Source organism: Gymnogyps californianus, unplaced genomic scaffold (assembly GCF_018139145.2).
Source record: "Gymnogyps californianus isolate 813 unplaced genomic scaffold, ASM1813914v2 HiC_scaffold_32, whole genome shotgun sequence".
Taxonomy (NCBI): domain Eukaryota; kingdom Metazoa; phylum Chordata; class Aves; order Accipitriformes; family Cathartidae; genus Gymnogyps; species Gymnogyps californianus.
This window is the reverse complement of record NW_026114202.1, coordinates 1,060,530-1,071,149: the sequence shown is the minus strand read 5'-3', so window position 1 is coordinate 1,071,149 and position 10,620 is coordinate 1,060,530. Positions and strand designations below refer to the sequence as shown.

At 60.8% G+C, this 10,620-nt stretch overlaps 1 protein-coding gene across 1 annotated transcript in view; it reads right to left on the bottom strand.

Annotated features, from left to right (window-relative positions):
• Positions 1 to 1,587: 1,587 nt before the first annotated feature.
• HDAC7 (histone deacetylase 7) overlaps positions 1,588 to 10,620 on the bottom strand; it is a 48,252-nt gene continuing 39,219 nt past the window's right edge. The window contains exons 11-25 of the mRNA XM_050914090.1: positions 10,314 to 10,523; positions 9,316 to 9,541; positions 8,695 to 8,828; positions 7,933 to 8,053; positions 7,624 to 7,673; positions 6,373 to 6,480; positions 6,089 to 6,144; positions 5,777 to 5,864; positions 5,344 to 5,463; positions 4,803 to 4,900; positions 4,595 to 4,713; positions 4,259 to 4,392; positions 4,065 to 4,149; positions 3,677 to 3,815; positions 1,588 to 3,051 (exon numbers count right to left, since the gene is read on the bottom strand). Coding sequence (XP_050770047.1) covers positions 3,006 to 3,051; positions 3,677 to 3,815; positions 4,065 to 4,149; positions 4,259 to 4,392; positions 4,595 to 4,713; positions 4,803 to 4,900; positions 5,344 to 5,463; positions 5,777 to 5,864; positions 6,089 to 6,144; positions 6,373 to 6,480; positions 7,624 to 7,673; positions 7,933 to 8,053; positions 8,695 to 8,828; positions 9,316 to 9,541; positions 10,314 to 10,523 — 1,734 coding nt within the window. The 3' untranslated portion in view covers positions 1,588 to 3,005. The remainder of the gene's footprint in view (positions 3,052 to 3,676; positions 3,816 to 4,064; positions 4,150 to 4,258; positions 4,393 to 4,594; positions 4,714 to 4,802; positions 4,901 to 5,343; positions 5,464 to 5,776; positions 5,865 to 6,088; positions 6,145 to 6,372; positions 6,481 to 7,623; positions 7,674 to 7,932; positions 8,054 to 8,694; positions 8,829 to 9,315; positions 9,542 to 10,313; positions 10,524 to 10,620) is intronic.

The window sequence follows — 10,620 nt, the reverse complement described above, 5'->3', positions numbered from 1 at the left end:
AGCCTCCGCACTCAGCAGCCACCACAGAAATGGGTGTTTAGGGGGCACCCGGGGACGAGGAGGTGCCACCCCATGGGGAGGGGAGACCCTTCCAAGCAAGCACGTAACTCTGCTATAGAAAAAAAAGGCGCTGGCACGAACGCCCACGCTTCGCCGTTGCGTTGTTTGGCCCCGTCTTCGGGGTTGAAACCACAAGCGACCGGTTGGCAGCCGGGGCCGGCGTTTCCCGTGAGCCGTTCGGCACATCGGCTGCCGCCGGGGTGACGCAACAGGGGAGCGGATGCAGAGGGGCTGCTCGGGGTTTCGGCTCCTGTTTGGGGTGACCCTACCACGTGGGGTACGGAAGATGAGTGATTTCTGGGCCACCCACCCCAGCCCAGGCTGGGTGACGCTCACGAAGGTCTCGCTGGGTGCTCCTAGCCATTCCTGCCAGGCTGGAGGCCGGGAAGGGCCAGCCCTTGAATTCATGAGCTTAATTAATCACAGCTTTTTTTCCTTTGGTATCTTGCCCTGATGGACCCAGAGGAAACCTGAAAATGTTAAATACTAAAGAAGTTAAGCAGCAAGGAAAGAGGCCGTTCTTTTGGGGCACGTCCCTCTGTAACAGCTTCCACAGCTGAGCTCACCCAGTTGCACCCACAGCTTTCTTCTGGAGGAAACTGGGGCACAAACTCTCCTTCAACGTTGAGTTTTGGGCTTCCTCGGAGGTGAGGAGTGGCCGTGGGCCACGTCACATCAGGACTGCTCCTGCGTGGCATGAGTCCAGCTGGGACCCACTGGGAGAAATGGGGATGAGGTTGGGACTGAGCAGGGAAGGGAAACGGAGGCTGACGGCGGGAGAGATGGTGGCACGGGAGGAGCCGTGGCACGGGGGCTGCGGGGTGCCCGGCTCAGCCGAGGGGATGGAGCGGAGGGAAGGGGCCACAGTGGGTGGCACGGGGGTAGGGAACGGGTGGCAGCACCAGCCTCGGCTCAGGGACACCAGAAACGCCCGAGTGCCCCAAGGCTGGAGAAGCAGCGGGTCCTTTCCACCACCCCACAGCCCACCTCGGGGGGAGACCCACAGGACAGAGGGACGGTCCCACGGAACGGGACAGCGTTCACAAATGCCAGGCTCTGGAGAAGACACAGAGGTTTTGGGGTGCTTTTTAACCCCTTCCTGCCCAAGCTGCCCCGTTGCAATGTGACACCCTCCCTCCTGCCCAGCAAGAGGCTGCCGTGGAGGGTGCCCATCCCGGGACCACCTTGCAGGATGAGCGTGGGTACCCGAGCCCCGGCAGCAAGGCGGCAGCCATCAGAGGGGTACGGGCAGTGCTGCGGTGTGGCCGTGATGACTTCTCTGCGTGTCACTCAGCTGTAAAGGATCTCGCACCCTCCCAAGTCTCTGTGCCACCGGCCGGCGCTGCTGGACCCCAGCTCTGGGCAGTCTGAGACACAGAAATGTTTTATTCTTCCAAGGTCCTTTTTTTTTTTTGACTCCTTGTTAATTTTTTTTTTTTTTTTTTTTTTTTTTTTTTTTTTACAAAATCTCCTCCCTGTGCCTGCCGACGGAGCCTGGCCACCTCCCGAGCACAGCCAGGTCTCAGCGTCCCGTCCATCCCCTCCGCCCCAGCCCAGCTGTCCCCAAACCCCGCTGCAGCCCAGCACCCTGACGCCCGAGCGGGGATCCGTCCTTGTGGGGCAAGCCATGGGACACAGGGAAGACACGGGGAAGGCTCTCGGGGTGAGGAGCCACACGATGCCCTTTTGCAGTATGCAGTGGGAAGGTGGCAAATCTAGACAGACACCTCATTTTGGGGGGCCTGACCCTGCCTCTGTCACCCCAAGACAGCCTGGACAGAGACAGGCAGTGTATTGCTGGGGCTCTGGGCAGCCCTGGGGGAGCTGAGCACCAAGCAGAGGGCAAGAGGACTTGATTTGATCTCTGCTGGAGAAGAGGAGCCCATGGGGGTGCTGGAGGTGGGCTGGGGGTGCAGCTGCAGGGAGCGTGGGCTCAGGGGGGGGGACTGGAAGACAGCTGGGCTGCCCCTGCTTTGGGGATTACAGGGGTCTACATCGCTACAGATCCTCAGGTCAGCGGGTTGCTGAAAAGGGCTCAAGGCACCTTGGTAACATCCACACGAAGAGGTGTTTGTTCCCGAAATTCCCACGGAAAGAAGAGTACGTAAGGTTCACATTAGCACACGTCAATTGTATATAGTGCAAATCAGAGCCCCAGCACCAGAGGGTTCACGCTCTGGTTAGTGGTTAGGATGTCCCATGGGTGCAATCCTGGGCGCTGCAGACACTCCAGCCCTTGCTCTTCCCCAGCTGCAGGGCACCGGCGCATCATCCACAGCTGACCAAACCCTCCTTGTGCAGAACGAGCTCATACCCCACGTCACCACCACGCTCGCTCCTGCCTTGTGCCCCACCAGAGAAAGGGGAGCCAGGAAGCCTTCGCGAGAAGACACAGAGATCCTGTCCCTCCCGAGCAAAACACAGGGCTGCTGCTCAAAGGCACTGCTGCCTGGCCAGAGAGGAGCTCTGGGTGCAGTCCTGAAGGCGGCTCTAACCACCCGCAGCACGGCCACAACATCCATCCCAACACCCACCCGCTTCCCCAAGGGTGAGGAAGATCCCAGGAGAAGGGCAGGTCTGTGTCTGGCTGCCACCGCAGCCAGAGGGGTGGAGGCCTCTCACGCACAACCCCAGCGGGGTTTCAGGTCCCGAAGGTTGGAGACTGATTGCAGGCACGGTCGAGGTTTGCAAGGCCACGCCGTGCAGAAGGAGTTTGTGGTTTTCCATCGGTCCCGAGCAGGAGGACATCTTCCAGGTGGCTGCAGGAGCATCCTTTCTGGGAGACCTGCAGAGGCAGCAGCCAAAGGTCCAGGCCATTTCAGGACCGTGACTCGGGGAGCGAGGATGACGTGGCAAACGGGAAGCCAGGAGTGAAGAGCAAGCGCTGGGCTCAGGAGAGTCCAGCCACATCCTGGAAGCAGGGGAGCAGAGAACGTCACTGCTCATCACTGGTTCATGGGCTCCTCTTCCTCCATCGGCTCGTCTTGTGGCCTGAAATGGAGAAATACGACACATGAGATGAGGAGGAGACCTGTGTGACACAACGCATCCCTCTCAGCATCGGCGGGCCTTCTGGCGAGTCCACCATCTACACAACAAGCCTCCCAGCGCTTCCTGCTCCACCGAGACCTACACAGACTCTGGCTGAGTCCTGGTGAGGATGAGAAAAGGTGGTGGGCAGGTGGGGACCCTGCTGAAAGGAGGTGATGAACCCCCACACCTCCAGCCTCCAAGGGAGGAAAGAGGATTTGGTCTCGGTTTCATCTTGTTTGGGAAGAATCCAGCACTGAATTCCCCAGAAGCCAATCCAGGTCGTGACCATGTGGACTCCTCATGGACCTCACCCCACCACCCACCGATGCCGAACGCTGGGGCCGAATCTGCCGGGAGGTGAGGGCTGCAGGATCAGAGCTCTCGGTGGGGAGGACCGTTGTAATTTCTGTCTCCCACAGCCCAAGACCTGCTTAAAGCCAGCACGGTCTTGACCTCCCAGAAGCTCATCTGGCTGTGGGACATGGCCTTTCTCTGCTGCCACCCCCGTGACAGCAAGGCTTGGACCGAGGCACACAGGGAGCGAGGGGCACCCACATCTCCCAGGATCAATTAAGCACGTCACCTCTTCTCCACCATCACGGCCACCGAGAGGGAGGCCAAGGCTGTGACCGTCTCCACCTCTTCTGCCTCGTGGTGCTGCGCCTCCAGGAAGGAGCAGCCCAGCTTGGAGGCAAAGCGCTGCACGGCCACCCAGTATTTACCTGCAGGAGAAGCAAAAATCAGGAGGTGCCAGGATAGGGGTGCCCCAGGTCTCTGGGCTTCCCTTGCAGTGAATGCACACATGGGCCATCACCCTCCCCTGAGGAGGAGGAGGAGGATGGAGGGCTCCACTGGGGTCTTTTATGCCAACTGTCCCCTTGGAGGTCATGGGGTTTACTGGAGAGGGGAGGAAATGCTAACACTTGGCCCTTGCATGTTAACTACTGAGCCCCCAGCCCTGGGACACTCACTCTGGACCTGGATCACCGTTTCCAAGGAGCGGACAGCATTGGGGTTTGGTTTCTGCCTCATGCTTTCTTCTGGGAGAGGGTCCAGCTGCCGAATGAAGACACGAGGGGGTCAACAGGAGGGAGCTGTGCCCAGGGCTCAGCTCGCAGCATCAGTATGGCCCCACAGCCACGACCCACTGACCCCCAGCTCTCACCTCGTTGCCCAGCAAGGCTGACACGCAGGCCTCGGATGCATCGCAGATGGCCGTAAGGTCATGGCCACCTTCTAGCGCGAGGACGATGGCTCCGCCGGCCAGGCTCATCAGCTGCTTCGTCATGTAGCCAAAGCCTGGAGGGGTAAAGCCCAAGCGGCGGTTGTCAGCCTCCCTGCCCAAAAAGCTGGGGCCCTGGCCCTCAATGCCGGGCCTGTACAACCCCAAAGATCTTTCCCAGCTCCCTGGAGAGCTGCCACCCCTACGCCGCGGTCCCAGCCTGGGTGGGCAGTGGGAACAACCTGCCCTGAGCCAGGGATGCTGCTTCCACCTCCTTACATTTCGCAGAGACTTTGTAGCCACCCAGGGGTGGCGGGTGGCCATCAGCTGCGTCGAAGCCGGCTGACACCAGCACCACATCGGGGGAGAATTCGTGTGCAATTGGCATCACCACCGTCCTGCGCGGGTAAAAAAAAATAAGAGGTGTTAAGTGCTCAGCCTGACACAGAGGGAAAGATGAGATAAGCAGAAACACAAGGAAGAGTACCTGAAAGCAGCCAGATACTCAGGGTCACCCATGGGGGGGTCAAGCCCTCCAGTCCAGGCTACGTTGACATTAAATCCCTCACCAGGGCCCGCACCAACCTGTGAGAGAGCAAGGACAGCAGTGAAGGCCTGGATGTGGCCTGCAGGGATGCTGGGGCAGTGCCCTGCGTGGGCTCCACCTCTGCCAGGCTGCGGGGATGCAGGGCTGGGTGTCCCAGACCCGCTGCCCTGTGCCACAGGAGCCGGCCGGGTTTGCAAAGCTTGCTGAAGAGCAGCAGAAGCCGTGGCATTTGCCTGACATTTCCCAGAGCCTTGCAGCCGTCAGTCACCATCCTTGTGCCACTGGCTGGGATAAAGGCTCGGCTCTGCAGCCAGCTGGGTGAACCAGGCAGGATCAGGCATCAACGGGCAAGGCACTGACACAAAACTACCCTCTGCTCAAACCCGGCAGCGCCCGGTTCTGCTGGCTGTCACCTTCGCCACCAGCGCTACTGTCCCCGGGCAGAGCTGCACAGACCTCGCAGCCTGTCACGGCTTTTTACCTCATCAGCAGCCCCACTACCGGGGAAGAAGTTGCCATCATCGTGACGATGCAAAGAGATGTAGAGAACGTCAGGGTCTCTGTAGAAGATCTGCTGGGTCCCATTGCCGTGGTGAACATCCTAGAGGGAGAGAGAGATTGGGAGAACGCTCTTTTTTTTCAGCCTTCAGGGTGGCCCAATAGCCTAACAGAGCTAAGAGCAACTGGATCTCTACCCTGCTCCAGGTCCCCCATCCCCAGGATCTGCTCATGCTCCCCCATCCTGACACGCCACGGGGTTCCCAGCCACGCTCCTGGCAGCCGGTCCCCGAAGGAGGAGGTTTCTCTGCTCTCCGGTCCAGCTCCAAACCAGAGCTGGGAGGAGGTGCAGACACTCGCTCCTGGGGACGTCCTGGGGAGGAGCAGGGACACGCTGGGGGACAGAGGGGACTCACCCAGTCCACAATGAGGATCTTGCTGAGTTTCCCTTTCTGCTGCAGCTGCCTTGCGGCAATGGCCACCGAGTTAAAGAAGCAAAATCCCCTGCAAAGAGGGAGTCGGAGTCGGTTAATGCTCTGGGGCCCTTCCTGAGCACCCTTCCCTCCGGGCCTGTGTGCTCCCCGAAGGGTGGGCTCACCCTCCCCTCTCCCCCGACATGGATACGGATGGGTCCAGGTTAGCCTGGAGTGATTTTGAGCCAAGGAGCTGTTTTCTGGGGCTTCCCCCATGCCAGCCCAAAGCTCTGCGGCTTGGGATGGGGCCCTTACATGGCAGTGGAAGGATCCGCGTGATGTCCGGGTGGCCGCACCACAGCAAAGCCGTTCTGGGGACAAAACAAAGGCGAGGTGATCAGAGCTGCTGCCCCCAGCGTCACGCACTCCCTCCACCCCACGGCTGGCCGGTCCTGCCGCACGGGGACAGCCGGGGACAGAGCTTGCAGCAGTGCGGGGCTGGGAGCACCCGGTGCCGGCTGGCGAGACCCCACAGCCCCCCTCTTGCCCGGCCATGGGGCAAGGCACAGCTCTGGGACCTCCACGTGAAGCCAGCCTACCTTCAGCTCCCTGGTGGCCACCTTGAAGGCCAGCTCAGTGACGCTGCCCGCGGCCCAGCGGGCAGCGTTGGAGGAATGCAGCTCATTCCAGATGGTATCGCTGTCCACCTGGAAGCAAGAAGATCGGTCAGACGGGGACAGGGCACCGGTGGAGGAGATCTCAGTCACGGGACCCACGCTCTCTGCCAGCTGCCCTGCTCGGGGCCGGGGACTGAAGTCCCATGCAGGCTGAAGGGCCGGGCACCGCGGAGCTGGACCACCTCGCACGCAATGGGGCAAGCTCCCCAGCTCCGCAGCGGCTCCCTGGTGCTGCCGGCCAGGATGGTAGCTCCTCTGCCTGCTGTCAGCCCCAGCCCCCAGCCGAGCTCCACACAGAGCATCTCACCCTGCACCCAGGGGCTGGAAGGAGTGACTGAGAAAACACTCGTTACCTTCTTTATCTTATTTTATTGTTTAACCAAACATCTTGGTTTGATCAGGATCACGTCAAGGGCCAAGCCAGAGCCGGAAAACTCAAGTCTCTTCTGATCAACGCCATGTGTGCAACTCAAAGGCTCCCCTCTGCCCACGGCGAGGGGCAGCTCCGGCCCCCCGCCGCCTTCGGGGCACAGGCGAGAGGAGAGCAGGGAGGGGGAGGCAGAGCGGGGAAAGTAGATGCAAACGGGGCTGAGAAGAGCTGGTGCCCAGCAGCGGGGGCAAGGAGAGGAGAAGAACCAGAAGAGGCAGCAGGAAGGCATGGAGTGAGACCCTTCCTGAAAGAGAGAGAGAAGGACAGAGACGGGGGAGAGAGGAAGAGAGGAGAACGCAATGAATGGAGAGAAACCAGGACGGCAAGCTGTGAAAGGAGAGGCCACAGAAGTGTCTGGAGAGAAGTGGCTCCCCTCCCTCAACGGAGACCACGGCTTGCGGCTTCCCCTGGCCGTCCTGCCAGCTCACTCCCTTCTAACACCCTGGGCTCTTAGAAATGGCTGTGAGGGGCTTTTGGTTCCTGGGCCCCTCACAGTAAGGAGGCATAAAGGATCCCCTTTCAAGGGTGGGATGCTTAGGACCACCCCAAGGACAGGGGGAAGCTCTGATACACTGACATCTTGCCTACGGATGGAGTGCTCCCACCTGAGGCTGCCCAACCTTGGCAGCCCAAAGGTTTCGGGAGCTCCCTCTCCACTCAAACCCACGAGGAGGCCCTCGCTGGGGACAGAAGAAAGGAACAACCCCGTCCAAAACCAGCCAGAGCAGAGATCGAGCACTTACCCCCACCCCTCCGCAGGGCAGCATGACGAACATCCGCTGCGACAGGATCCCTGCAGAGAGAGGGGTCAGGGAGGACTTCAGAGCTGAGAAAGTTGGGAACGGTGGGGGACAGGGCACATGCACAGGGTGCCAAGGAGGGAGGTTTGGCCTGGCTGCTCGGCCAGAATTAGGACCAGCCTCCACGGGAGCTGCTTGGTGCGGTCCCCACGGCTGAGGGTGCTCCAAGACCTGGTGTGGATGTGCGGGCAGGGACGGGCAGAAAGCGAGGGCACGGCTTCGCCCGAGGGAGCGGCGCGGATGTGGACTCACCTGCCAGCTTCCCGTTGTCCAGTTTCAGGCGGTTGAGGGGATTGGTGCCATAGAGGAAGACGTGGCGCTCGGTGTGGACGCACTGCAGCTCTTCCAGGGTGGCCTTGCGTCCCCGCAGACACTGCGACAGACAGGGGCAGTGACCAAGCCGCTCCAGGTGGGAGATACAGGCTCTCCCACCCAAGCGTGCCAGCCTCCGAGGGTGAAGGTGGCACGTCCTGCTGTCCGGGTACAGCCACACCTCATGTCACTGCAGCTGGGGAGGCAGCTGCAAGGCCGAGCACCATGCTTCTTGCATCGGATTTGAACTTGAGCACCCCTCTCATTTGCAGGCAGGGATCAGGCAGGAAATGCCAGCACCACCTTCCTACAACTGCAGAGCCTTGTGTGGACCTGTCAGCCCAGCTAGACCAGGGCAAGGTTTCTAACAAACTGGAACTGACACTGATGTTCCCAGAGTTGGCAAAACACCCTGTTTCAGTAGGGATCATGCCCTCCCTGCACCCATCTTCCAGCAGAGCAGACTGCTGCTGCCATCCGAAGCCGGAGATGGTCAGACCAGCAGGCTCCAACTTGGCACTGCCAGCAACGGACAAGTCCAAGCCCTCTGGATAATGGTGGTAAACAGGCTGAGAAGATCTGGGAGCAAAAGGGACGGAGATGGGAGCAGGATACCCTATCACACCGCTAGCATGAGATCTACTCGTACCAGCATTCCCCTCCCGGACAGGCGTCCGCTCCCACCCTGCCGCTTGCTCTCACCTCGCACTGGCTGCGCAGCCCTCTCTCCTGCAGACGGGACCAGATGCTCTGGATCCTGCCCGCGTGCTCCGGGTGGTTGCTGTTGTCGCCGCAGGAGCACTGGTGTTTGAGCATCACCGAGTCATAAACCAGCCCTGCAATGCACAAGGAGAGCTGCTGTCCCGAGACTGGACTGGACACCCAGGCCTCGATGGTGCTGACCCTAATTCAGCTCCTTTCCAGGGGCTGGCCAGACCCTAAACGCCTGTAACTGTTTGGTTTGACTGAAACACCTCCCTCAAACCATGGGAGCCTCTGTCCCAACATGCCTGAAGCAAATCCCGCCTTGGATATGTAAGAGAGCTGAACCTTGCCAGCATCGCTAGACCAGGATGGCAGCCAAGGGGCCAGATGGGCAAGTCCTGCTTTGGAAAAGCCACCTCAGATAAGGAGAAGGGGCTCTCATGGCTTGCTCTGCTCTTTTTGCAGCCAGCCAGAGCACTCCCAAGCATTTATGAGTCTGGGAGTGACCAGGACCGATGCTAAGGTGCCCCTGGGCATCCCCACCTCCCTTCCAGCTCTTGTCCCCAGCCCCTGCTGCTGCTCCAGCTGCCAGAGCCCCGCACAGGGGCCGGGCTGTACCTGTTGTGAAGTGCGGCTTGGCCGGCTGCTCCTGCACAGGCAGGGAGAGCGTCTTGGAGGCCGTGTCCTGGGCAGGAAGGGAGACGGTCGCAGTGGCAGGAGATGACTGGGCCCTGGAAAGGGGCCTGTGTCCCGCATGGATGGTGGGGACCATGGGGGAGTCGGCCAAGGGCTGCCGCTTGAGGAGCTGCTGCTGCACGCGCTGGTAGGAATCCCAGAGATAGGCCTGATGAAGAGAGGCGGCGGTGAGCACGGCGCCAGGGCAGGGAGAGCAGCGTCACCCGACACAGGGAAGGGAGCCCTGCACTGTGCACCCTCCCAGGGTCTGGATACGACAGCCCCCTCCACGCTGGGGGGCTCGGAGCCAGTTTGCAGGAGCTGGGACACGTCACACAGCATCTGCTGCTCTCTGCTGGCTCAGCCCCGCAGTGCTGGGCAGCCCTGCTGCAAGGCACAGCAGTTTGGAGGACGATGCCCAGCCTGTTGACACCAGGGGTGGCTGCAGCTCTCGTCCCTGTCCTAGCAAACTGCCCCGTGCTCAAGGACGGTACAGACGTGGTGCCTGTGTCCTTACCCACACAGCATCCCTTCGGGGGTCTAGGGTCTGATCTGAATCTTCCCAGGTTCAGGATGCTACCAGCTTTGCTGGGTTTGTGCAAAGCCTCACATGGGAGACACCAAGGGATGGAGAAAAGAATTGCTCCAAATTGCAGGGCAGGGATCTCTACACGCTGCCTGTTCAGGACTAATGCTCAAAGCAATTAAGCCACAACTGGAGAGAGGGACAAGGCTAGGAACTCCACCTCTTAGAGCCCGCTCCTGAGCCTGTTATGAAGGCTTTAAACCACCCCGAGGGCTCCATGCAGCTTGGGGCAGCCAGGGAAGGCATTGTCCCTTTTGCCCATGGGCTCCTTGTGCCCAGCAGGGAAAGGGCTGCTTCAGGCTGGCAGCCCGGACCCCTCCCCAGGGCTCTCTCGTCCCTGCCAGCCCTTGTGTACCTGCTGTAGGGCAAGCTCCTCTTGAGGCTGCATCATCTTCTGTGTCCTCTCAGGCTCCTTCACGCTGCTCCCCGGCCGTGTGGGCTCCACACGTGCCCTTGCTGGGTCACCGCTCTCAGCCCCGGCCTCTGGGAGCGTCCCCTCGGCCTCCATGTCCTCTGAGGAGGGGATCTGCCGCAGACGGGGCTTCTCGCTGGATTTAGCCATGCGCTGCAGCCGGAGGGGTCACGAATGAGCACAGAGAGGTGGCAGGGGCCAGGCCAGGCCAAGAAGGACATGGGGGGTGGCAGGGCATCTTGGGGCAGGA